The sequence below is a fragment of the Trichomycterus rosablanca genome, chromosome 13 (genome assembly GCF_030014385.1).
Source record: "Trichomycterus rosablanca isolate fTriRos1 chromosome 13, fTriRos1.hap1, whole genome shotgun sequence".
Taxonomy (NCBI): Eukaryota; Metazoa; Chordata; class Actinopteri; order Siluriformes; family Trichomycteridae; genus Trichomycterus; species Trichomycterus rosablanca.
Window position 1 is genome coordinate 25,100,262 of NC_086000.1, and position 27,167 is coordinate 25,127,428.

General features: G+C 40.2%; 1 protein-coding gene across 2 annotated transcripts in view; it reads right to left on the reverse strand.

The window, feature by feature from the left end:
* The window catches only part of aqr (aquarius intron-binding spliceosomal factor), a 46,187-nt gene that overhangs the window by 7,988 nt on the left and 11,032 nt on the right, over positions 1-27,167 (reverse strand). For both annotated transcript variants that reach the window (XM_063007378.1, XM_063007377.1), the window contains 19 exons: positions 27,037-27,150; positions 25,858-25,961; positions 24,445-24,547; positions 20,258-20,378; positions 19,913-20,054; positions 19,019-19,197; positions 18,094-18,261; positions 17,006-17,175; positions 16,395-16,636; positions 16,148-16,288; positions 15,151-15,220; positions 13,245-13,355; positions 12,729-12,838; positions 10,317-10,452; positions 7,810-8,019; positions 3,972-4,109; positions 3,824-3,895; positions 2,428-2,615; positions 1,909-2,080 (listed from right to left, as the gene is read on the reverse strand). In XM_063007378.1, the coding sequence (XP_062863448.1) occupies positions 1,909-2,080; positions 2,428-2,615; positions 3,824-3,895; positions 3,972-4,109; positions 7,810-8,019; positions 10,317-10,452; positions 12,729-12,838; positions 13,245-13,355; positions 15,151-15,220; positions 16,148-16,288; positions 16,395-16,636; positions 17,006-17,175; positions 18,094-18,261; positions 19,019-19,197; positions 19,913-20,054; positions 20,258-20,378; positions 24,445-24,547; positions 25,858-25,961; positions 27,037-27,150 (2,691 nt within the window). The remainder of the gene's footprint in view (positions 1-1,908; positions 2,081-2,427; positions 2,616-3,823; positions 3,896-3,971; positions 4,110-7,809; positions 8,020-10,316; positions 10,453-12,728; positions 12,839-13,244; positions 13,356-15,150; positions 15,221-16,147; positions 16,289-16,394; positions 16,637-17,005; positions 17,176-18,093; positions 18,262-19,018; positions 19,198-19,912; positions 20,055-20,257; positions 20,379-24,444; positions 24,548-25,857; positions 25,962-27,036; positions 27,151-27,167) is intronic.

Consider the following 27,167-nt stretch of genomic DNA (forward strand, 5'->3'; position numbering starts at 1 on the left):
GACACAGAAAATGCATTAAAGTGAATAGATACTGTAGGAAATCCTGTGTATGTATGTTAGCAAGTAAGTCTTGCTCAAGCTCACTGATGTTTTGATCTGCATACTTCATTTGGCACAGTTTTTATGCTTTTCCTGAGGCAACCCTCCTTATTACTTACTGGGGTTTGGATTCGACACTGAGAGTGCATTAACGAGTGTTAGCTATACCAACTAACAAACAATGATAGATTTCTGGCAATTTTGTTAAGTACAGTAGCCCTAAACAATACATTGATTTTCTAACAGATTGTGTTATTTTGGCCACGGTTACCTAAAGTATGTGTAGAAAAGATGAGCCATATAAGACTAAAAACACTACACCTACTGCCAAACATGGCAGTGGTTGTATTATTCACTGTGGTTGTTTTTTGCTTCCAGTGGAACTGGTGTATTGCAGAAAATAAATGGAATAAAAGTCCTAACCTCAACCCTTAAAGTATGTGGACTGCATTTAAAAGTCAAGTACATATCTTATAAGAAACAATTTTGGTTAGGGGTGGGGTGGTCATAGATTTAACCAGGATGTTTGAAGTTTTTTAATAGCTATTAGAAGGTGCTAATAAAGGTTAAAATAGCTGTTGTGTATGTATATTTTTGACCCAGTGGATGTGCTGTCAATTTTACATATGCCTCTTAAAAATGACTTTAATTTTACCACAAATATTTAGTGTTTTCCGTGACACACTTTTTGCATCCTTACACAAATGTGATCTAATCTGCTGCAACTGAAGAGACCCCAGTAACCATGACAACAGTGCAGCCTCAAGCCAGAGTCTCAGTTTGAGTGCAGTCTGAGGACCAACCAGTCAGTGAGAATGAAAGCAGTTGAGAGATTCTCACAACATGCTGCACTCGCGTCAAGTAGAGAATGTTTAATTTATATCATGAGCATTGCAACAGTGCATTTAACAGACAGAAATTACATAGCACTGAGCAAATCAAAACACCCGCACACACATTAGACATCCACCCATGTTTAGAATATGAACCTTTATTAACCAAGTATCCAATTAGCTGGCAGCAGAGAGAAATCAATATTTCACATTAGGTTTGGCTAAGTGGAGTCAGAGGCCCTGTTCATATCATGACATTTACAAGCAAGTGTGACTCCTTGGTGCTGCGGCTGATTGATGAACTGTTGAATCTACAGCCGTTGAGGGTGAGTGAGTAGGAACATTAGTGTAAATGTACTTAAAGTAACGAAGTGTGACTAATGTATATGGGAATAGCTGCTGGGTACTTGGGTGCACGCCGATGTGGCCAGCGCACCATGGAGACCTGATGGACGTTTGTTCAGCTGCTACAGCAACTGATTGTGCAAACACTAGCTTCTTTATTACTCCTCAAGTGACTCTGCCTGATTTTTCAGTCGGTCGGAGGTGTGTGTGTGTGTGTGTGTGTGTGTGTGTGTGTGTGTGCAACAAGTAGAATTAAGCCAACTCTTGTGAAGTGCTTGAAATGTTTCAAGTGATAAATGACCTTGTGCTTTGGACACCATGTGGTATGAACATCACGAGTTTCGCTTCTGTTTTCAGAGTTACCCCTCAACTAAAATAAGACAAGGCAGTTTCACATTGTAGCAATCTAGCTGATTGCCTTATGAGTAAAGCCACATATGGTCTCATGTTTTAAAGTTTTTTTAACACCATTGTTACACTAAGAATATATTCAGAGTTGGATCTTTTAGTCCTGATATATTAAAGCAGATATTGGGTGCAGTCCTGTATCTAAGAGGAATCCAAGCATTCCTTTCATGTGTCAGTACTGTGTATTAAATAATGATGAATAATAATACTATGTGATAGGTTGTTGCCCCATAGCCATATTAAACTACTCTTACCACTACTCTTAATAAAAACCCTTACTGACCTGGTAGAAGTATGGATTAGGTTCAGACTCTCCAATTCCATTAAAATCCTCAACGTTGATGAGCTGGAAGTCGTAGGTCAGGCCTGGGTTGGGTGCCTGAAACTCAGGTTGGCTCTGAACATGAGGTAGGTTCCCAAGCTTCTTATAGCGCCAGTTATACAGATTACACAAACTGTACCACAAAAAAAAAAAAAGAGACAGTGGGTTCTGGTGTGATTAAATCTTTCACAATTGACGTTGTGAACAACAAGCACAAACAACACTGTATCTACACAAACTTTATCAAGTTTACCTACTGCATATGTACAGAGCAACATAAGGATGACAGTCAGTAACTGTATACCAAAAATGTGCATAAAATAGTTATTAATAGCTTATTTTTTTCTGAATGTACAAGATATATGAAAAAGCCTTTAATAATGGCTTATCTTTAATCCAGGGTTTCTGTGGTCCTAACAGCTATATTAACCAATAGTTCAATATTTCTGGAAGCCAGGCTTTTGAACAAAAAAAACTGACCTGGCACGGGCCCTGCCCTGAGCATCCAGGTCCACTGTGGGCACCCCCAGACGCACAAAGCGTGTGAATAGAGACTGCTCCATGTTGGAGTATTTCTGGAAGGCCATGTTTTTAATGACAGGAGGAAGCTGGTGATGATCACCAATCATTATCCAGCGTTTCAGCCGACTGTAGCCATCCTCTGGATTCTGTCAAAAGAGAGTAAAAAGTGTCAAATACAGTTACAAGAAAAACTGCACACCTTTTGGAATTACTTAGGTTCCGGCTAGGACTGCATTCTCTGGGAATTAAACCCAGGACCTTCTCACTGTGAGGCAACAGTGCTATTCACCGAGCCACCGGGCTGCCCAAGAAAGGAAATGCACAAACACCTGCACAAATGCAAATAGTAGCTTTGCCAAATATCATGCTGGATCACTGATAGCTGGGTATGATATAAATCTGTACAAGAATCACAAAAGGAACTAGGGCACACAAAATACCAACATTACCATGATGTAAATGTGCCTGGTCAAAACAAGAACACTCACTTCAGAGACCCAGTACAAGCAAGTTATGTAGTTATTTTATCAAAGGAAAGGATTTAAATTGTACTCACTTAGTAAAACACTGTCAGGTTTGGATTGGATATGCGCTGGGAATGAATGGACAGACGGATACATGGAGAATTTCTGCCAAGTTTTATATGCTATACAGCTCACTGCACTTGGACACAACTTGACTATGACCATTATTTATTCCAGCTGTTTGACAAAGTAATACCAGCAAAGTAATCACATATACTGCTCAAACTATGTCCATAATATTATCATCAACTCAATGCAAATCCCAATGGCTAAGATGTGTCAAGACACAGCCAATCATGTCTGTGTTGACACCCAATTGGCCAATAGGGAGTAGGCTTATGTTTAAAATCGGATGTGGTTGCTTCATTTACAGACTGTTGCTGGTTCATTCACATTCTAAACCCCCTCCCAACCACACACACTAAACAGCTTACTCGCTGTTCTGCTCCAAGCCAATGTGACCTCAAACTGTGTAAGCTCTTCATGGCAAGTGTAGAGGTGGAGCACAGAGGTCTTGGGCAGGGATGACAGTAATTAGGCTTGGATAATAAAGCAGGAGGAAGCTCATAATCGAGACTCTAGCCCATCACTGATTTTGTGAGTGGGCTGAGGTCAAGCATTATCTAATCAACCATCGAGAGGAAACACAGAAATTAGCAGAGGACACATTCATCAAGAGACATGTCGACATAAAAAACAATCCATGTCAGAGAGCAAACAAATCCAAATGTACTATTTCCAGTTCTAACAAGGTTGTGCCTCCCTGACTAGATGTGATAAAGGAACACAGGCTCCTGTCTTTATGCTGATAATGAAATCAAATGATGTACCTGTAGTAGAAGTGGAATGAAGGTTTCAATCTCCAGGATCTGAGCTGCTTCTTCCATCAGGATGTTATCATACTGAAACAAGTAAAATTTTTGATAAATATCCAGCCATGACAGGGCACCCGTCTCTTCATTCTGTTTGATAGTGTACCTTAAAACCAAGCTCGACGAGGTCATGCCGTTTGAGAGCAGCATGCGTACAGGTCATGGCGATGATCTTAGCCTCTTTAACTAGCAGGTACTTTGATCTGTCCAGCCCACTCCGTAACAGCTCAAACGCCCTGAATTCCTGTAGGGAAGAGAACATAAGCCCATTAGAATTCCAAATGAAGTCAGCTAACACGTTGATAACACTAACACACACACTATATGGCCAAAAGTATTTAGACACCTGAGCATGAGCTTGTTGAACATCTCATTTTAAACAAATGGAATGAAAATAGGGTGACTTCTATGTGATCTTTTTAGTTATAACAGCTGATCTTCCGAGAAGGCTTCTTGCAAGACTTTTAAGTATGTCTATGGGAATTTGAGCACATTCAGCCAAAACAGCATTTGTATGGCTGGGCTTTGATGTTGGCCAAGAAAGCCTCAACTGATCTAGTTCATTCCATAGCTGTTCAGTGGGGGCTGAGGTCAGGGCTCTCTGTAGGCCACTGGAGTTTCTTTGAACCAAGCTTTTCTTCATGTCTCTATAGACCTTGCTTTGTGCACAGGAGTATAGTTAATGCGAAATAAAAAAAACAGATTTAAAAATAAAAACTTTATTCATTTTGACATTCTCTTGCACTGTTTTTAAATATGGGTTTGCTAAAAGGATAAAATAGAGCAAATGAGCTTACCAGCAGACTAAAGCCATACACTGTGCTGGTGATTAGAACAACTACAGCTCTCTGATCACCAGTAATACATATTTAATGTGTAACTATTTTTAAAATGACTGTTAAACTCATGAAAAAGTGCAATATATATGAGGATATTTTAAACCATGGTCCATTCCTTGTGGTTTATCAGCAGCTGAGCTGCTTCTTATGCCGGGGACCGAACAAGCGAAACAAAATGCCTGGCTGCAGCATTTGCAGTTTTTTGAAATACAAGAGCCAGGCATCCATTACAGCTTATCCTTACTGTCAGTAATCACCTTTTCAAAGCAAAGCATTGAGACTGACAGTGTGGGCTCTTTCATTCCTTTGACAAGAAAGCATGGCAAATTTGTGCAATGCTGTGGTATGAGTGAGAATCAAGCTAAATGCTAGATGTTTTATTATTAAGGACAATTATTTTAAGACAAGCACAATATATAATAAAACTAAAATTTTAACAAGCAACTAGCCAAATTAGTCAGGTATACTACAGAGTTTAAAATCTGTTTGTGTTATAGCAACACAGTTAGGGTAGTTACTATAAACTTACAGTATTTCTGAATTTAATGAGCTACAATGTGGTTTAAATGATATATGCTTTACATTTTGGATATCTACATGACTTGTACAGTCATATGCTATATACTGAACCCCTGTACTAACATGTACTAAACATCTGCATTTTTGTTTATTGATTTAACAAATTTTCTTTTTGCAGAATCTATCTTACGCGCTGTACCCAATCACCCTGCCTTTATAGCTTATTGCAAATTGTTTTCTTACTTCAATTTACTTTTACAGCACCTGAAAAGGTATTCTCCCTTTTCTACCTTATTACATTTATTTTTGTATTATTGCTAATCTATCACATTTTAAGGTTTCAGTTCTTCCAGGTAATTTTAGGATGAATAAGCACAAAACACAGCTCTCCATTTGCAGAGAATGGCTCTTACTGTGGTTGGCTGGAGTCCAAGAACTTTAGCAGTGGCTTTGTAATCCTTTGTAACCCTGTATTCAAATTTCTTTTAAATGTGGCATCATGTGCTGCTTTTTGAGACCTTCTAGCCTGCTTCACATTGCCTGACAGGTTCTATTTAAGTGATGTTTTGAATGATCAAGTCTGGCAGTTATTATGCCTGGGTGTGGCTAGTGAAACTGAACCCAACTCTTAATTGAAATTGGTTAACAAGTTGATTTAGTAGCTACAGGGGCAATTACCTTTTTCACACAGGTACCCGCTTTTCTTTCAAGAAATGAAATGATGTGGTGTGTTTACTTGGGTTATTTTTGTTTAATTTTAAAAGTAGTTTGATGATCTGAAACATGTACAGTGTATCACAAAAGTGAGTACACCCCTCACATTTCTGCAGATATTTAAGTATATCTTTTCATGGGACAACACTGACAAAATGACACTTTGACACAATGAAAAGTAGTCTGTGTGCAGCTTATATAACAGTGTAAATTTATTCTTCCCTCAAAATAACTCAATATACAGCCATTAATGTCTAAACCACCAGCAACAAAAGTGAGTACACCCCTTAGTGAAAGTTCCTGAAGTGTCAATATTTTGTGTGGCCACCATTATTTCCCAGAACTGCCTTAACTCTCCTGGGCATGGAGTTTACCAGAGCTTCACAGGTTGCCACTGGAATGCTTTTCCACTCCTCCATGATGACATCACGGAGCTGGCGGATATTCGAGACTTTGCGCTCCTCCACCTTCCGCTTGAGGATGCCCCAAAGATGTTCTATTGGGTTTAGGTCTGGAGACATGCTTGGCCAGTCCATCACCTTTACCCTCAGCCTCTTCAATAAAGCAGTGGTCGTCTTAGAGGTGTGTTTGGGGTCATTATCATGCTGAAACACTGCCCTGCAACCCAGTTTCCGGAGGGAGGGGATCATGCTCTGCTTCAGTATTTCACAGTACATATTGGAGTTCATGTGTCCCTCAATGAAATGTAACTCCCCAACACCTGCTGCACTCATGCAGCCCCAGACCATGGCATTCCCACCACCATGTTTGACTGTAGGCATGACACACTTATCTTTGTACTCCTCACCTGATTGCCGCCACACATGCTTGAGACCATCTGAACCAAACAAATTAATCTTGGTCTCATCAGACCATAGGACATGGTTCCAGTAATCCATGTCCTTTGTTGACATGTCTTCAGCAAACTGTTTGCGGGCTTTCTTGTGTAGAGACTTCAGAAGAGGCTTCCTTCTGGGGTGACAGCCATGCAGACCAATTTGATGTAGTGTGCGGCGTATGGTCTGAGCACTGACAGGCTGACCCCCCACCTTTTCAATCTCTGCAGCAATGCTGACAGCACTCCTGCGCCTATCTTTCAAAGACAGCGGTTGGATGTGACGCTGAGCACGTGCACTCAGCTTCTTTGGACGACCAACGCGAGGTCTGTTCTGAGTGGACCCTGCTCTTTTAAAACGCTGGATGATCTTGGCCACTGTGCTGCAGCTCAGTTTCAGGGTGTTGGCAATCTTCTTGTAGCCTTGGCCATCTTCATGTAGCGCAACAATTCGTCTTTTAAGATCCTCAGAGAGTTCTTTGCCATGAGGTGCCATGTTGGAACTTTCAGTGACCAGTATGAGAGAGTGTGAGAGCTGTACTACTAAATTGAACACACCTGCTCCCTATGCACACATGAGACCTAGTAACACTAACGAGTCACATGACATTTTGGAGGGAAAATGACAAGCAGTGCTCAATTTGGACATTTAGGGGTGTAGTCTCTTAGGGGTGTACTCACTTTTGTTGCCGGTGGTTTAGACATTAATGGCTGTATATTGAGTTATTTTGAGGGAAGAATTAATTTACACTGTTATATAAGCTGCACACAGACTACTTTTCATTGTGTCAAAGTGTAATTTTGTCAGTGTTGTCCCATGAAAAGATATACTTAAATATCTGCAGAAATGTGAGGGGTGTACTCACTTTTGTGATACACTGTAAGTATGACAAATATGAAAAAATAGATTAAATTGGGAAGGAGGCACAAACTTTAACAGCAATGTAGATTTTTAAACATAAAGAAAAATTTTACGTAAATGCTAAGTCTTTGCATAAAAGTCAACTCTTACAGCTAACCCTCCTACACACACTTACTTCAAGCTGTGTGAAGATCTTGCGGATGTGGCGGTAGCAACCCTCTGCTATGTCCATGTTCTCCTCGTAACTCTGACCTTTAAACACAGGCTGAGGAGCGTTTGAGAAGTACTTATGGAAAGGAAAGTGTTCAGCCACGTCCTGCACGCTCGTATCCCGGGCTGGTTTAGGCTTGACCTTGCTCATGTACTCTTCCCAGCGAGACATCACCTGCAGCACGGGGGAGGAGAAATTTAGCCATATGACTGCCTGAGGTTCTTACATGCACTACTCATCAACTGCAAATCCAGCAAAAATAATCACCCACACAGCCTCTGCTCAGCATGATACCAAGCTTAATTAATACTATGCTTTTTACTGCAAGCTTCATGGCTCACAGTAGCTCAGCAGAAAAGTCTGCCTAGCACATAACCTGGCTGATCCACACACTGAGATTAGATATGAAAGACTCAAGATACAGGCAAAAAAATGTTTGAGGGACACAAACACCATACTGCTATACTGAAAAAGCTGCTGGGCTGAGGAAAAGATGTCCTGTTCAAGCTTTACAACCACACACACACACAACACTTAATGTACTTTTATTGTGCTCATGCATTCGATCATGCTGAGCAGACTCCTGCCTCCCTGTATGACTGCTCAATGTCTTTGTTTCTGCCTGGTGAGGGGTCTACCTATTTTGAGCGGTCCTGCTTTAAACTAAAAAAGGTGGCATTTGAGCTGCCATTTCAGACTTTTTATTAGGATGAGGCTGTTAAATACACATTTACATTTTCAGCATTTAGCAGACGCTTTTATCCAAAGCGACTTACACAATGAGCAGAACACGATGAGCAATTGAGGGTTAAGGGCCTTGCTCAGGGACCCAACAGTGGCAACTTGGTGGTGGCGGGGCTTGAACCGGCAACCTTCTGTTTACTAGTCCAGTACCTTAACCACTGAGCTATCACTGGCCCACTACTGCTGAGATCAGTCAGGCTTTTACACAGACATGATTGGGTAATCAGGTAAATAGTCTAGAATGATCTGCTGCGAAGATCCCTAAATATCCGAGCAGATCAAAACAAACAAAATATGGTCCATCCAAATTCCTTCTGGCTTATTGCACCATGTGCTTCTTTTTTGTTTTTTTTAATTATGTATTTTTCCCACTTTTTTCCCCCAATTTTTTATCCCTATTCTAATCATGTCCAATTACCCTGATTGTGTCCTCTATACTGATTTGGCCCTTTTGCCGCTGACTGAGGACACCACTCAACTGACTTGCGCCCCCTCCGGCACGCAATCAGTACAGACTTGCATTTTTCACCTGCACGAGCCGAGTTCATACACCGAGAGACACTGCGCATGGAGGGTCACACCCCCCTCAATGTTATTCCTCAGCCCTGTGCAGGCGCCTTCAGTCAACCAGCAGGGGCCGCAGTTGTACCAGTTATGAGGACCTATGCTCCGACTCTACCCCTAAGCCTGTGAACAACAGCCAAATGTTGTTCATACTGCCGCCCAACCCAGTCGGAAAGGTAGAGCTGAGTTTCGATACGATGTATCTAGAAACCCAACTCTGGTGCGCTAGCGTACTTTACCGCTGCGCCACCTGAGCGGCTTGCACCATGTGCTTCTTGATCAAAAGTGGCATATCACATAGTTTTCACCATGGTTGCAACACATCTTTGGGTGGTGTTTATACAAAACATCACAGCTGAAGAAAATTAAGCTTTGTTATTGAGCTCCTGATTGTTTAATCATGTTGTAACCCAACTTTATGTCATACCGACTAGCAGTAGGTTTTAAGATCAGCAATATTATGTAGGGGTTAAATAATTGATACCACACACTTTCTTTGTTCCTTTGCTGCATCATATCACTGACAAAGAGAAAAAGCTAGCTACGCAGAAAAGGTTAGAGTTATAAATCCTTATTTTCTTTGGAGGGTTGATTGTTTCTAATCTCAAATGTGTGTGTACCCACACACACTGCAGGACAGAAAGCTCTGCACATTTGATGCAGTTACTGGTTATTAATTTAACACATTGGAGGAGGATGGGCGGGATAAAGTGTCAGGTGCACAAGCTATAGCACATTTATTACTCTGTTTTAATTTGCTGTATTTAATTCAGCAAATAGAGAAAATAGTACCAAGAAAAATAAGAATATTAAGAATTTGTGATGAAATGCCAAATTAAAGTGCTCCCAAACTGTACCAAGGACTACATGACATTACAAATCAGTAGTAGTGAATACAGTCATTTCTATATGATACATTAATTGGTAGTAATTATAAGAGCACACAATACAGCAAGTTTGTCCAAAAGCATATGTAGCCTCGGTAACTAAGCAAGGCTAACGACAGCCTTTTTAATGGAACCAAAACTGACAAGTTAGACAGGCTTGCTAAATATGCTTATTTTTAAAGCAAAAGATTCCATACACAGCATAAACTTGTGCAAAATAGAGAAAGTTTGTTTTTTAAAGAGGTCTTCAGTCAGGTGCTGAAAAAGTAAGTGTACCTGATAAAGGTAGAAATGACCAGCCGTTTCACAGGTGTATGACACATCACCAGGAACGCCGAGACTCTCCTGCAGGCGTGCCACCTCCCTTAGCAGTTCTAACCTCCGTGCCAGAACATAGTTCACTCTTCCATACCTGAAACACAATGCACAATGCTATCGGACTGCTGAACTGACAACTGACGGAGCAAACACGACACTGTGCTTGGAAAGCACTGAATGAAAAAAAAAAAAAAAAAAAAAAGAAGGTGCTTTGCAAAAAAAAAAAAAATCAAGTCACTGCATTAAAAACCTCTCGGGACTCAAATTGTGTCCACTTTCCTTTCAGTGCTAACTATACAGAATGAAATACTCTGGTATGGAAATATACTTCAGGGCACACGATGCCAAATAAAACGACAATTGAAAAACAGCCACAGACTAAACTGTGACTAAAATCCATTAGAATAACTAATTTGTACTTTTAAAATGTTTTTCTGTCTGTCCTATGTATTGTTTATTTTATTAATAGCTGGCTTCATTTAGTCTAGTACCAACTATAAAAGTACTTTGGTTCCGGTTGTGCTCACTGAAACATGTATGGAATGCAGGGGTGCATCTAGTGTGAGTTTTTATATAAGACAATATATTGGACATTGCATTGCTTTAAAAAATAGATTTATAAATATACAGTATTTCAGCTATAGGAACTCCAAACATAAGATTTTTTTTAAATGTAAATGAGAAGTTAAAGGACGTTTTTTTTCATCCTTGAATTCAAACATGATTACTGGTGGCATTAAAGTAAACAAACAATCGGCACAGTCAATGCAAAAGAGGTTTTGCTACATATCATGTGAATGTAGACTTAAGCTTCTTTGCAGATGGTTCAGATAATGTTTTGCATGTAAATAACAAAATGGAAAAACCTATTCTCGTTTAGGATTTTGTGAATGTTTAACAGTGCCACAAGATCCACTTACCTACTGAGGGCTTTTATTTGTCATTTTCTACAGTATTAAATACATTCTGCATTTGTCTGCTTTTTGCCACTGGGTCAGAATCCCAAAGATATTTACATACTTAGCTTTTCTTCTTCTCATCTACATAATGCATTCATGGCATTCATGACAGCCACAGATTCATCGGTGATTGTGCGTCAAAAAGCCTTTTGTTTTCATTATTGAGGCAATAAGGGAGATCAGTAGATTCATTCACAGAAAATAAGATACAGCAACTTAAGCCTCCCAAGTTGGTGGTAAAAAACACAAATATGAAATGAAATTAAACAAAGATTACTTTATGTAGACCTCTATACATATCGTGAGTAAAAAATGCTATCAATACCACATGGTGTATAAATAAGCCTATAAATTAAACGGTCATACCATATTTGTCATGCCCTTAGTAAACTGGTCAATAAATCAGACATACCATGGTGCAATAGCCATAGACAGAAAACTGGCATTGTAGGAACATTAAAGAGCTCAGCTACTTTCAAAGCCCACAGAATGAGACCAGCAAGTGCTGAATAACACAACTTAGTTTTAAACTGCTTCTTATTGGTGTGGTAGTGTGCAATCCTTAAAGAACCATGCAGAACTACAAGTTTTATTGGAGTGGTGTAAAGCATACTGTGACTGGACTCATGAGCAGAGAAAACGTGCTATCTGGAGTATGAATTATGCTTCACAATCTGGCAGTCTCTGAAATTGAATCTATGTTGGATGGATGCCAGAAGAAACCTGCTTGCCTAAATCTAGTGTTCTAATTGTAGCTAACTCTAAGTCAAATACTGCCCAACACCAGAGCATGACCTCAATAATAGTCTTGTGGCTGATAAGAAGCAAACCAAGCAGTCGTGTTCCAAATTTCATTTTAATCTACCAATTTACCCTGTTCAGGTTTATCTGTGTATCTGGTTCCACACTGGGCACAAGGCAGGAATACCTTGGAGAAAGCACTAATCCATCACAGGGCATCACAATCCCCCCCCTCAGACACAGCCTGCTGAGATTCAAACCCAGATCACAACAATGGCTAGCGTAATATACCGCTATGCCACCAGAGCACCCACATTCCAAATTCTAAAGGTAAACAATCTTAGATTAATGTCAGCTTTTAAAGTAGCAAAAAAGAACAGTTCCAAATTAATACATATGGCATTACAGCAAAATAATTAATTAACTATGAACTTAAATCCTTCATGTTCACCACCATCCACCCACAGTTAGATATGCCAGGCCACCTGAAGCAAGCCACAGTTTGAATTTAAGTTGGTCGAATAAGTGTTAGCAGGTGTTTGGGTTGCATAACATACAAAGGGTGCACATACACTGACTGCACTAATTAGGAGCTCTAATTGGGAACACTTGCTGCCGTTAGTGCCGTATGTGTGGGCGGTTGTGATCTTGCATCGCCTTTCAGTCTCACCTGCTAAAATCCTTTTCTGTCTCCAGCGCCTCCTCACCATGGCCCAGACGAAGGAGGTGTCGCTCGTCAATATCCAGGGCCATAATCTTTTCAAACAGCTGGTTCAGCGCCTGGGTGGAGGGAACATATAAACATCAGCAGGGTTTATACACTTATGACAAGTGGGTTTGTTCACACTGCCAGTATGGTGCGGCTAACGATAGAACTGTCTAAGCATCAAGACAACAAAAAAAGAGTACATATCGTCCCAGCAAGTAGACATAGGTGTGATCACTCTATGATCAGTGACTGGACAAACATCAATAAATAATTAAAGGAAGAGGTTGGCTTGGGCAGTTTCAGTATTATTAATGGCCATGGAGATCCAAATGGAACAATTTTCCCAGCAACACACACTTAATCAGGCATTTTAGAGCATAGATTGATCACATCTACATGGCAGTCGTAATCACCACATGATGGGATTGAAGACAGGGGAATTTTAGGGATTTTAAGGCACTGGAGGCAAAACTCTACCTGATTGGAATGAGTCACAATGAGAGTCCTCTGCTCAGGGAAGTTGTGATACAGGTTGGAGATAATCTGCACAGCTACATCTGTTTTGCCTGTTCCTGGGGGACCCACAACCTACAAACAAGGTTTTAAAAAGACATGTTAGATAACATTACAAGTAAGATTTCTTCTGACCTGTATTATTTCTTCTCTTCTCTCAGAGATCTGCTGTGAATGCATAGGTTAAAGCCTTCACAAGCCTTCAGAATAGGACTGATGCAAAAAAGAACCCAAAAACCCTGTGCATTGTACATTTTTTTAAAAATCATTTTTACCATACAAATGAACTTTGTAATTATACAATTACTGACTGTGGCCCATCTGTTGAGCTGTATGCTTTGTCACCCCCTGCACCCTATTTACCAATTTAAAAAGTAGCCATAAAGGACCCCCCACTGAACAGATGATGTTTGGGTGATAGTGCCATTGCAGTGCTGAGAGTGGTCTATTGCCCAACATTATTAATAAGGTGATTCAAAAATGAAGAAAAGCCGATCAGCAGAAAGCCGATCTAGAGGAGCAAAGGTTGGTATAGCAGCAAAGATGGTAGTAACTTGTGATGAGGTTTAAAAGCATCATAAAAAGAGATCTATTAGTAATGTGGGTAATATAATGAATTACATCTACTCAACTTTTTATGGCAAATCAATTGTGTCTGAACAAAGGGTTTAAACTATTAAGCTGTGGCTTAAACAAAAGTCTAATAATGAGCAGTTGTAGCCTAATGGTTAAGGTACTGGACTCGTAATCAGGAGGTTGCTGGTTCAAGCCCAACCACTGCCAGGTTGCTGCTGTTGGGCCCTTGAGCAAGGCCCTTAGCCCTCAATTGGTCAGACTGTAAAGTGGCACAGTACTGTAAGCCGCTTTGGATAAAGCGTCTGCTAAAAGCTGAAAATGTAAATGAAAATGTAATAAAGCATTCTTTAACAGAATTTGACATGAAGAAAAGAACCCTGAAATGACAGGGAAACCCAAAGCCTGTTGCTCAGCTGTAAAATGACGAAATACATGCCAGCAGTTAGCTGAGGTGTAGACACAGGGGCATGCAGGCCAACTTGTTTTATAACTCTGTCGATAGTCACATCCCACAATATTTATTTCTAGCCAACTGCTCTATAAATAACAGCCAACATCCACTGCCAGCAACCAATCAGCGCCACGAGGATGCCTCTCAATCAGCAGCCTGTTCAAGGCACTGCAAGGCAGCAAGGACACCTTGGCTCATTTACTAAAGACCTCTCATACCCATTTTTCACTTCGTCGTCATTCCAACATAAACAAAACTGGTGGGAACGTCGATAAGTAATAACTTTGATTTCCAGTAACAATTACAACCTAGCAAGATGGTAAAACCATACATTTTTTTCCAAGTGTGAATAATGAACGTGTTGCAGTTAGCATTTTACATCAACTGTCTAAGACTGTATTCACATGATATGTGGCGTTGAGGCTTGCCTTGGGTGTTGTGCACCTTGCAGATTTGTGGCTTGTTTTTTACGGCTTCTTTTTGCAGTTCAATCTGATTAAGCTTTGACCCATTTTGCCATTTATCTTTTCAAGGCGCCACCAATAAGAAACTCTTTATATGACATAGACAGAAGGGAAGCCACTATTGTTTTGCTGGGTTTTGAGAGTTTTCTTGTTTTAAACTAAACTGCATGTGAATAAACTGCCAATATACAGTATTTAGGCACAAATGTTAATACTGTGTTGGTTTAAAGCTTAGTGTTTAGTGGCACAACCACTATATGTATCATGTAAACACAGTGACAATAGCACCCAGTCTTGTGGTAAACAAAGAGAAAACTAACATAAACCCAAACTAAAGGTGACTGATAGGTGTAAAATAAATGCAAAATGTTGCTCCTACCATGGTGAGACCAGGCTGCATGCCTGCACGAATAGCTTCAATCTGAGTCGGAGTAAAGAGAATGTTATTCCTGTTGATACACACATCAGAATTAGAAGAAGCCTTTAACACTTTCCTAAGTTAAAAACATTAATTTCAACATTAAAGTAAAGATGATAATAGTACAGTTATATCAAAATTGAATCATTGGTTCATTGACATTTCTTTGATGATCCCCCACAGTGATTTAAAAAAAAAAAAAAAAAAAAAAAAAAAAAAAAAAAAAAAAAAAAAAAAAAAATACCAAGCTTCTTTCCGTGTGGATTAATCTAATGGTTACAAGAAGTGGGAAGAAAATATACAAGTCAGCATTCCAAACCACATTTCATATGCTCAAGTCATTAATATTGAAATGACTGCATACACCCTCATCTTCCAGCCTTTGAATATGCATTATATCTAACTGCGGCTATAATGCGCTTCGGTGGTACAGAGTACGCTAACCCACTACCATTGACATAGTGAGGTGTGGGTCAGTTGGTGTTAAGTCAGGCGAGTAGACTAGCCATTGGGAGGTGCACTTGTAAGTGCACTCTCAGTGCCGGTCCCAAGCCCATATAAAGAAAGGAAAGTTGCATCAGAAAGGGCATCTGGTGTAAAAACTGTGCAGAGGCTGGTATGTGGACCTGGTCTACTGTGGCGACCTTTAATATTCAGGGTTTCTCAAAAGAAACGAAACACCCATGTAAAATGAAAACAGTTTGGTGGTCTAATTTTAAACACAAGCTGTGGGGAAGGGGGAAACCAGTTAGTGCATGTCACCAACATGGCAGCCATTCTGAACACCACCATCTTGGATAGAACGTTTTCTTAACTGGCAGGTAGGTGTGCGACATAAAACTGGTAGATAAACAATGATGTGCTTTTAATGTTAACAGTAAATTTATTTTGTACAGGCAATGTGAAAGATTGTGTTCATTTCCAGTGAATGAATCACACAATCTAAAATCGCTCTAACCGTTTGGGCTGGTTGTAGGGATAAGGTCCCCGGTTTGGAGTTACGTGGGGCTCCACTTTCAGTACATTGTCTTCTTCCTTCTGCTCATCTTCATCTGCTTTCCGCTTCTTCCCCTTTACATTTTGTACTGGGAATGTGATCCTGAATAAAGCAAAAGGTCGACATACACACACACACATTCGTTTAGAAGGATTTTGACAGGATTTAGAAGAACAGCTCAAACAACGAACAGGAAAATATTTCTTGCCTGAATGGAGGGACCTGTTTGGCTGGGTCTTCTTCTGTGACCTTCACTGTGTAACCAGGAAAACAGGACTTAAGATGATCAATAGACAGGAAGGTATCATTGAAGTCAAGGGTGGAGATCTGATTGGGCATCTTGGAGTAATGGGCACTCCCGGGGTCACCGTAACCCAGGATGATGTCATGAAGCCAGTCAGGAACGACACACTCAGTATTCATTAGGTGACGTATAGTCTCCAGCACAGCCTGGATGAGAAAGCAATTAGTCCAGTAATACCAGTAATAATGCTAATGGTAGGATGCTTGACAAAAGAGGAAAAAACAGCTAAAAAGACTTATAAATATAGTGCTTCTGCCAGATTTCAATCAACCCTTCCCGGTGTGTGTTTTAAGTTCGTTCATGAAGTTCTTAATTTTTAAGTGATGATCTTATGGTTGTCATTAATGAATTTGTTCCAGCCTTTATCTGGTCATTTTGCAGTAAAACAAGGGTTTTTTCTTCATTTGTTTTAATGAGATTGCTAAGGCCTCTGGATAAAATTTTGGACCTATAAATGTCATAGGTTCTATGCCATGATATTTATGCTATAAATTTGCACAGATGTTCTGACTGACCTTGAAGTTGTTCTCTTTGGGCTTGCGTCTCATGATGACGTTAAAAGTCTCATAGGGGTCCTCAGCGCCAGTCTGAATGCTGTTGGTCATGTCCTGCTGATATTGATTGGGATCCAGCCACACACGAAATGTCCTTGCATCACCTTTTAGTTTGGGCTTCGGATCAGGACCTGGAAAGCAAAAGAGAGTCAGTTGTAAAACAAACATTTATAAAACGGATAGTTCCGGTCCTAAAATCTGATTGGCTGAGCCGCGTTCGAAGCCGTTGTAAAATCCCCGATAAACGCACACCTAGGACCACCTCACATCATTCCATATTAATACGCCACTGAATAGAAAAAATTTATGTTATTTTCGCCCTCATGTTGCCTAGCAACACTGTTAATCGAACTATTTTGCGTCGCGGAAGAATGCTTTATTGTAAGTTAATACACAATAAATACATTTATGAATTAAACATTGTTGTATTTATTATATTTTATGTTGACCGCCGTTTTATAAAAGCAATAAGCCACTCGAGACCGTGCATTACTGTTATGATTTTAGCACGGGGAAAGAAGTTTTAAAAAAACGTCATCCCCGTGCTAAAATCACAGTAATGCACGGTCTCTCGTGGCTTATTGCTTTAACATACAACGTTCTGCTTATAGCAGCAAAAGCTGATGAATCTAATACTAAATTACTAATTATGTATGAAAAATGTGTATGTATAACATGTATGCCCAGCATCTAGCTACATTTAAATTAAGTGCTTAGTAAACACAAAGCAACATACAGTTGTGATAAATACAGTTTAACTACTGAGAGTTATGGGCCATGCTCACTTTTAACCTTCAACTGTTTAAACTGTATGCGATTATAATGAAAGTGCATGGGTCAGGTACTGATGTTGGGTCAGAAGGCCTGGTTTGTAATCAACGTTTTTAATGATCCCAATTGCATTGAGTGGGGTCAGCCCTGCACAGGCCAGATGTCCCTCTACACAAAACTCAACAAATTATGTCTTCACTAAATGGTTGCCACAAATTGACTGTATACATCTTACTGTGAAAAAGCTCAAAGTGGAGATGATTTGATTTGAAACCTACCTTCCTCAATGACCCGGCCTTTATCATCCAGCATGCCTTGTACCTCACAGCCCCTCACGTACACCAGACCCACTTGATCCGCAATAGGCTGGCGTCTGTCAAACCGAGTGCCGTAAGGCAGGGTCGGTCGCACCGTGATAAGAAAGCAAACATCGTGCTTCCGCAAACCTGTTGGAAAAGAGGAGGACAAAGCTTAGTCAGCATGAGCTGATCTTTAAAACATGACGCATCTAATTTATACAAGTCTGAAAGAGAAGCAAGCGTTCTGCCACTCTGCCTAACTGCAATTTTCACCTCCATGGAAAAGAGCACAATCACACAGAATATGTAAAAGTGGTGGGACGATATATACTACAACTGGTTGAAGAAATATAATTGAATATGAATGACTAAAACAGACTTACAGCTAAATCACTCTGAGCAATGAGAGCTGTAGACCTGATTATTTAGAGTAAATTTATTCATTAATGCAAATACATCCCTTAGTAGGCTTTCCCCATAAGGCATTTGCATACTTATTCTGTGCTCAACCACCTCATCCCCCTCTACATACTGTATTTATTGTACTAATATTCCTGTTGAATAAACACACACACACACACACACACACACACACACACACTGATTCTCAACAACATAAATGTAAAGACTACAGTGAAAATGTTACCAGGGTCATACATATTTACATTTACAGCATTTAGCAGAAAATTGTGACTAAATACAATGTAAACAATTGAGTATTAAGAGCCTTGCTTAGGAGCCCAACAGTTGCTACTTGGCAGAGGGTGTAACCAGCAATCTTCAGATTACTGGTCCAGTGCCTTAACCGCAGATCTACCACTGGCCCTATTTACAAGCTTGCTGAAAAAAAAAAAAAAGTGAGTACATGTGTATGCAGTAATCAGAGAGGAGAGATTTGACAGACCTTCCCATTCAGTTTTGATGTGACCCTGTACATTGAGATTCACTGTAACATCAGCACGCACTCGAGCAGGCCAGTTCTCTCCGATTTTAGGCTTGGCCACTTCAACAATGGAGAAGGACATGAGGGTCTGTGCCATTCTGGCCCACCCACCAAACACTACTCCACCATACTCAGACTCCCTGCAAAAGCCAATAAACACACATGAATAAAAAAATATCTGGTTTACAAGCAAACCCTAATTAGAGCTTCAAGTAATAGAAGTCAAACATTAAAACATTCTGTAACATTATGAATTTGTCACTGATCTAGTCATTTTAGACATGACTGATTTGCTGGTCTTAAAACATTGTGCGTAGTGCCTAGTTTGCGGCACAGACAAAAACCTTGACTTGTAATTTGGTGCTGTTTTTTGATGCAGACATTCTTTTTTCCCTTTTTGCACCCTAATTTAGTCATGGTCAATTAGAACTTGTCTCTCTCTCTCTCTTCACTGCTGCCACCACTCTCCCAATCGAGGGGGCTGAGGCCGTCATGTTTCCCCTTCAATATGCGCACAGCTAATCGCTTCTTTGTCACTCATGAAGAGTCACGCACTGGCATCAGTGATCAGCCGTCCCTTGTGCAGGTGCCTCGCCCGGACTGCAGAGGTCGAACGTGCACCAAGAGTGGACAATGTTGGAGCTGCAAAGGAGTGGCCAACTCCATCATGATGCCTTTGGATTTGGAATGGCTATAAGCTTATGGTCAGGTGACCACCTATTTTAAAACTATAGGTATTGATATAAAGTGAGTAACAATGGAACAGACAAGTACTGACGTAGGGTTAGTAATAAGTTAATATTAACTATTCCAACAAAATAATAGGAAAAAAAAAAAAAGTTCCTAATTACTAACCATGGCTTCATCCGTAACACCACATCTTCAATGTCCTGTCTGATCTCATAGGTTGACTCCAGACGAAAGAGGTTAAAGTTTCTTAACAGGTAATCATGGAGGGTCAGGAACTGCAAATTAAGCTTTGGCAAAGCTAAGCAGCCTGCAAATAAAGCATATTACAAGGGATGTTGATGATGAACAAATTAACTGATAACCAACAAAGAAGTTTAATGCCAATGGTTCAAAACATCATTTAAATTTTATCATTTTTTAAAATGTATTATTGGTTACAACATTTATATCCATACATATGAAAATAGACACTTTTGTTTGTGCAGTTACAAAAAATGAAAAGAGGTTCACCTTCTCCGGAATAGTACTCTGTGGGGACAATGTTCTCATCCCAGATTATCTTCTCAGTTGGATAAAGAGGCATTTGATTAAGTTGCTCAATCTGAGAGATTCGACGTTCATGGCGTGACACCTGTGCATATTCAAGAGAGAGAAACAAATTGGGTTAATTAATGACCCGCTTTCAAAAGCAAACCCCATGCTGATCCTCTCAGTATACACAGGTCACACAATGTCAGGTTGAAAACTGTGCTGAATCAGGTCAAATTTGCTTATCTGACACTATAGCAAAATCTGTACTCAGTACTGTTTGTGTGTGTTTTTAATAAACCTCTAACCTAAAGCCCTAATCTATCTGACCTAAAATCACCAAGCTTTAAACTAAAAGGCTTATAATAAGGTATGAGTTCAGACAGGTAACAGTTTGGTGACTCCTGACAAACAACCACCACCCAGTTTTATAAGGTGACATTCTTTTTAAGTGTAAATCATAAATATTACATCCTGTCTCTAAGAGTCAGACGAAAAAGGTACTGTGTGTACGCATCCTCCAACAGTCTGGGAGATTAAACAGGGTGAGAAGGAAAAGTGAGAAACAGGGAAGTGTGAAGCTTTCTGCAGAACAAAGGGTAAAGAAATCTAGGTATCAGAGTCAGCCATTTTAGATCACATTACAGGGCATATCAGGGCTGAACACTGTCCTAAAAATAAAACCTGAAGTTGCCAAGCTAACTTCTAACTAACTTCTGATATATGCTAATATGATATATGTTTATGTGAATATATATACAGTGTATCACAAAAGTGAGTACACCCCTCACATTTCTGCAGATATTTAAGTATATCTTTTCATGGGACAACACTGACAAAATGACACTTTGACACAATGAAAAGTAGTCTGTGTGCAGCTTATATAACAGTGTAAATTTATTCTTCCCTCAAAATAACTCAATATACAGCCATTAATGTCTAAACCACCGGCAACAAAAGTGAGTACACCCCTAAGAGACTACACCCCTAAATGTCCAAATTGAGCACTGCTTGTCATTTTCCCTCCAAAATGTCATGTGATTTGTTAGTGTTACTAGGTCTCAGGTGTGCATAGGGAGCAGTTGTGTTCAATTTAGTAATACAGCTCTCACACTCTCTCATACTGGTCACTGAAAGTTCCAACATGGCACCTCATGGCAAAGAACTCTCTGAGGATCTTAAAAGACGAATTGTTGTGCTACAAGAAGATTGCCAACACCCTGAAACTGAGCTGCAGCACAGTGGCCAAGATCATCCAGCGTTTTAAAAGAGCAGGTTCCACTCAGAACAGACCTTGCGTTGGTCGTCCAAAGAAGCTGAGTGCACGTGCTCAGCGTCACATCCAACTGCTGTCTTTGAAAGCTAGGCGCAGGAGTGCTGTCAGCATTGCTGCAGAGATTGAAAAGGTGGGGGGTCAGCCTGTCAGTGCTCAGACCATACGCCGCACACTACATCAAATCGGTCTGCATGGCTGTCACCCCAGAAGGAAGCCTCTTCTGAAGTCTCTACACAAGAAAGCCCGCAAACAGTTTGCTGAAGACATGTCAACAAAGGACATGGATTACTGGAACCATGTCCTATGGTCTGATGAGACCAAGATTAATTTGTTTGGTTCAGATGGTCTCAAGCATGTGTGGCGGCAATCAGGTGAGGAGTACAAAGATAAGTGTGTCATGCCTACAGTCAAGCATGGTGGTGGGAATGCCATGGTCTGGGGCTGCATGAGTGCAGCAGGTGTTGGGGAGTTACATTTCATTGAGGGACACATGAACTCCAATATGTACTGTGAAATACTGAAGCAGAGCATGATCCCCTCCCTCCGGAAACTGGGTCGCAGGGCAGTGTTCCAGCATGATAATGACCCCAAACACACCTCTAAGACGACCACTGCTTTATTGAAGAGGCTGAGGGTAAAGGTGATGGACTGGCCAAGCATGTCTCCAGACCTAAACCCAATAGAACATCTTTGGGGCATCCTCAAGCGGAAGGTGGAGGAGCGCAAAGTCTCGAATATCCGCCAGCTCCGTGATGTCGTCATGGAGGAGTGAAAAAGCATTCTAGTGGCAACCTGTGAAGCTCTGGTAAACTCCATGCCCAGGAGAGTTAAGGCAGTTCTGGGAAATAATGGTAGCCACACAAAATATTGACACTTCAGGAACTTTCACTAAGGGGTGTACTCACTTTTGTTGCCAGTGGTTTAGACATTAATGGCTGTATATTGAGTTATTTTGAGGGAAGAATAAATTTACACTGTTATATAAGCTGCACAAAGACTACTTTTCATTGTGTCAAAGTGTCATTTTGTCAGTGTTGTCCCATGAAAAGATATACTTCAATATCTGCAGAAATGTGAGGGGTGTACTCACTTTTGTGATACACTGTATATACAGTGGGGCCAAAAAGTATTTAGTCAGCCACTGATTGTGCAAGTTCTCCTACTTAGAAAGATGAGAGAGGTCTGTAATTTTCATCATAGCTACACTTCAACTATGAGAGACAAAATGAGAAAAAAAAATCCAGGAAATCACATTTTTTAAGAATTTATTTGTAAATTATGGTGGAAAATAAGTATTTGGTCAATAACAAAAGTTCAACTCAATACTTTGTAACATAACCTTTATTGGCAATGACAGAGGTCAAACGTTTCCTGTAAGTCTTCACCAGGTTTGCACACACTGTAGCTGGTATTTTGGTCCATTCTTCCATGCAGATCTCCTCTAGAGCAGTGATGTTTTGGGGCTGTCGCTGGGCAACACGGACTCCACAAATTTTCTATGGGGTTGAGGTCTGGAGACTGGCTAGACCACTCCAGGACCTTCAAATGCTTTTTACGGAGCCACTCCTTCGTTGCCCGAGCGGTGTGTTTGGGATCATTGTCATGCTGGAAGACCCAGCCACGTTCCATCTTCAATGCTCTCACTGATGGAAGGAGGTTTTGGCTTAAAATCTCACGATACATGGCCCCGTTCATTCTTCCCTTAACACGGATCAGTCGTCCTGTCCCCTTTGCAGAAAAACAGCCCCAAAGCATGATGTTTCCACCCCCATGCTTCACAGTAGGTATGGTGTTCTTGGGTTTTTCTTCTTCCTCCAAACACGACGAGTTGAGTTTTTACCAAAAAGTTCCATTTTGGTTTCATCTGACCACATGATATTCTCCCAATCCTCTTCTGGATCATCCATATGCTCTCTGGCAAACATCAGACGGGCCTGGACATGTACTGGCTTAAGTTACAGGTCTGTGAGAGCCAGAAATCTTGCTTGTTTGTTATTGACCAAATATTAATACCTTATTTTCCACCATAATTTACAAATAAATTCTTTAAAAATCCTACAATGTGATTTCCTGGATTTTTTTTTCTCATCTTGTCTCTCATAGTTGAAGTGTACCTATGAAAATTACAGACCTCTCTCATCTTTCTAAGTAGGAGAACTTGCACAATCAGTGGCTGACTAAATACTTTTTGACCCCACTGTGTGTGTATATATATATATATATATATATATATATATATAAATATAAAATATATGCTAATATGGCTGTTATCTTTCAAAACCAAGTTGGGTGTCACATTTTAAGTAGAGTAAAATTCTCCATTCAGCATGTCAATGTATCAGCTAATTAAATGCAACAGTAGTTAGTAAGGGATCAGTGGTTTAAACTTTCATAAAGTTCCATGAGATTTTAACTTCTGTGGGGGAATCAAAGACACTTTAATAGCTAGGCAAAGGCTTGAATGATATTTTGAACTTTTATTGAACTGCCGGAGAGGATAGTTAGTAGGAGAAGTGAGTCAGAGGTCCTCTGATGATAACCGCATTGAGTAGAGACTCATGGGTAAGTGTGACAGGGGGTGAAGAGAAAGTTTAGAGGGCAATCAGAAGGCCTGGTGGAAACATTTAGCTGTTACCTCCCACTTCTTGTATAAAGCACTTAGTGGGCAATTCAGCCAAGACGTCAAATTCTAATTGGATTTCAAAAATGAAGAGCCAACAAAAGGAGCTTAATGTGCGCTTCAAGGTCACAATCATAAATTACTGGCTTGCAGAATGCAATTCTAAACACTATTAATGACAGAGCAACTGAAAAGCTATTAGGTATAGAAGCAACAAATCACAGTATAACAAGCTTAGCTTAAACAAGAAATGCTTGCTGATTAAAAACCTACCAGAAGCTCCAAAATTATCTCTTTGTCATAGGTTGTGTCTTCCCCCTTAGGAAGCTCAGGCAAAAGGCACAGATAAGATGCCACCCGGTGGAGGGTATTCGGACTGCAAGAAATAAAAATAAAGTTCATTAACAAAAGGCACGACTCAAAATCAGAAATGATATGCAAGGGCACCAATACGTTGCAGGGTTTCAGAATAGCCAGTCATGTCTGTGTAGACATCAACTATGATGTACTAGTGTGTTTTAGTGCTGCACCAATCGAGTGCTAATCTGGCTCTCTTTGATGAGATCAGGGGTTGAGCAAGCCGCAGTGGATTCACAAGCCAGAACTGGAAATGATTAGACTGGGAGATAAAGGGGGAAAAAAATCCAGAATCCAACAAGTACCCCCTTGTTCCACTTTTCCACGCAGACACGGGGAGAACATGCAAACTCCACACAGAAAGGACTCGGACCGCTCCACCTGGGAATCGCACCCAGGACCTTCCTGCTGTGAGGCGACAGTGCTACCCACCGAGCCACCCACGACTAGTATAAAGATAACTAACAGTGGAACAAACCTTTTATGTAAAATGCTGTTACGTGCAAGCGGATCCATTTAGAAGTGCACACTGTTTAAATTAGGATTTGATATCCACCATGCACGAGGTCATTTAAAAAATTTTTTTAACTCAAAACAAGACAAATCAGAAGCAAACCCTTATGAATAGAACACTGAAATAATCCTGCAGTGTGAACATACTCTACCTTAATGCACCAAGATCAAACAAGCCAAAGAACTGAGTAATAGGTCAAAAAAAAAAGTGCAACCTTAAATGGAGATAAACCTCTGCAGAACTCGGCACACATCTGTTTCTGTCTCATCATCACACACAAGCACACAGCGTTTGAAGAAAGCAGGTTTTACAGTGCTGCTGTGTCAACATGCTCTGCCAAACGCAGCTGTTTAAAGACTTTATTGTCAGGCTCTGACAAATCGATTAAATTAATGAGGCGTATCTTCCCATCTGGTTCCAATAAGCCTATGTACTCCGACTCAAGTCCTGTCACTTAGCAGTTAGCAAGTCAGTAAACAGCTGTAATTCTCACAGCTACATGGTTGCTTAACTCTCTAATAAAATATAGTATAGGGTATGAGGGGCTGGGCTCTGGGATGACTATTTGGCATTTATCATTGATTCATTTTCATTAACATCTTTATCCTGTTAAGTGTTATGGTGTGTCTGGTTTTCCTGGAAAACACTGGGACGGGAACACCCTTGGACAGGGTTCCAATCCACCACAGCACTGTAGCCATCCCCCACATCCCTCAGATGTAGCGCACTGTGTCTGTGTAGACGTCCGGCTGGTCGACACTATTGCTGAAATTCAAACCTGTATCTCAGTGGTGGTCTTTTGTTTCTCTCCTTACCTGAGATAACCGAAGTGTTTGGTGAGTGACTGTCGAGTGTCCACTGCTGCTACGTTAGAAAGAGCAAAATCCTGAAGCTCAGGAAAGTGTGCGAACGCGGCTCTCTAAAACCAAAATAATATAAACAGACAATGTAACATTTATAATATGTATGAAAAACACAACTGATCAAGTGATACAATTGCAATTGGAAATATTCAATCCTCTCAGCTTAAAGGGCATTGTGTAATGAACTGAATGGAAAATTAACAACAAGAGGTCTTAGTAAACAGCAAGAATTTCTATTGATACAATAATTTTGTTAAGTCGATATCATTTTGAGTTTAAATTAAAAACCATCTAATTCTCTTGATAAGATAAATGTCCATGCACTTTCATTCCACTCCTAGCCTCAGTAAGATGGATTCACAATCATGGATTCACAAAATACTTAGGTAGTTAAAGGAGGAATGTTATGCCTTCTGTGCGAAATTGACCCTTGATAATTGGACTTTTAAGCAAGACAATGCTCCCAAGCACACTTCCAAGTCAACCAAAGCTTGGTTAAGGAATCGGTACTAGAATATCCTGGAGTGGCCTTCTCCATCTCCAGATTTCATTCCCATTGAAAATCATTGATGGTATTTAAAGAAAGCAGTTGCAGCACAAAAAGGCATCAAATCAGCCGAAAGCTTTTACATGAAAAAATGGACATTGAGAGTAAAAATACAGCATGGCAACTAGTAAGCTGTGAAACGGGAAGACCGGGTTTACATTTTAGACAAAAGATTTAATTACCCAGAAATCACTAGTCATGGCTTTGTAGCTGTTAATTCTGAATTAATTTACACTTAGATTAGCAAACCAACAAAGTTTATTATTTGAACTGACTTTGTTTTGCTGGGATTTTACCTTCTCACAACTCCAAATGATGACAATCGTCAAGGATTTTAATTATAAACTAAAACATACGAAATAGCATTGAAATAAACTGTCAGTACTGTCAATGTGAGGCACAACCAGCAGTTTCACAGAATATCATCTGAAAAGTTTAAACACTGCGGTAGTCTGCCCTTTTTGGTGAATCAAGCGCAAAAAGCTTATCCTGTGAAAGCAGCCTTAATTTTGTTCTTTCTGAGTTTATGTTATTCGACTCTACTATTACTGCAGAGGTTTTGATACAGAAAAGTAAATATGTACCTGAAGAGAAGTTATTCTGTCATAGTGGAGAGTGGTCATCTCTTTCTGTGTCAGAGCATTTCCGGTCTGATCATTGATTTCAAAGCCAGTGTAGAATTTTAACATGTCCAACAGCTACAAAAAAACAGAAA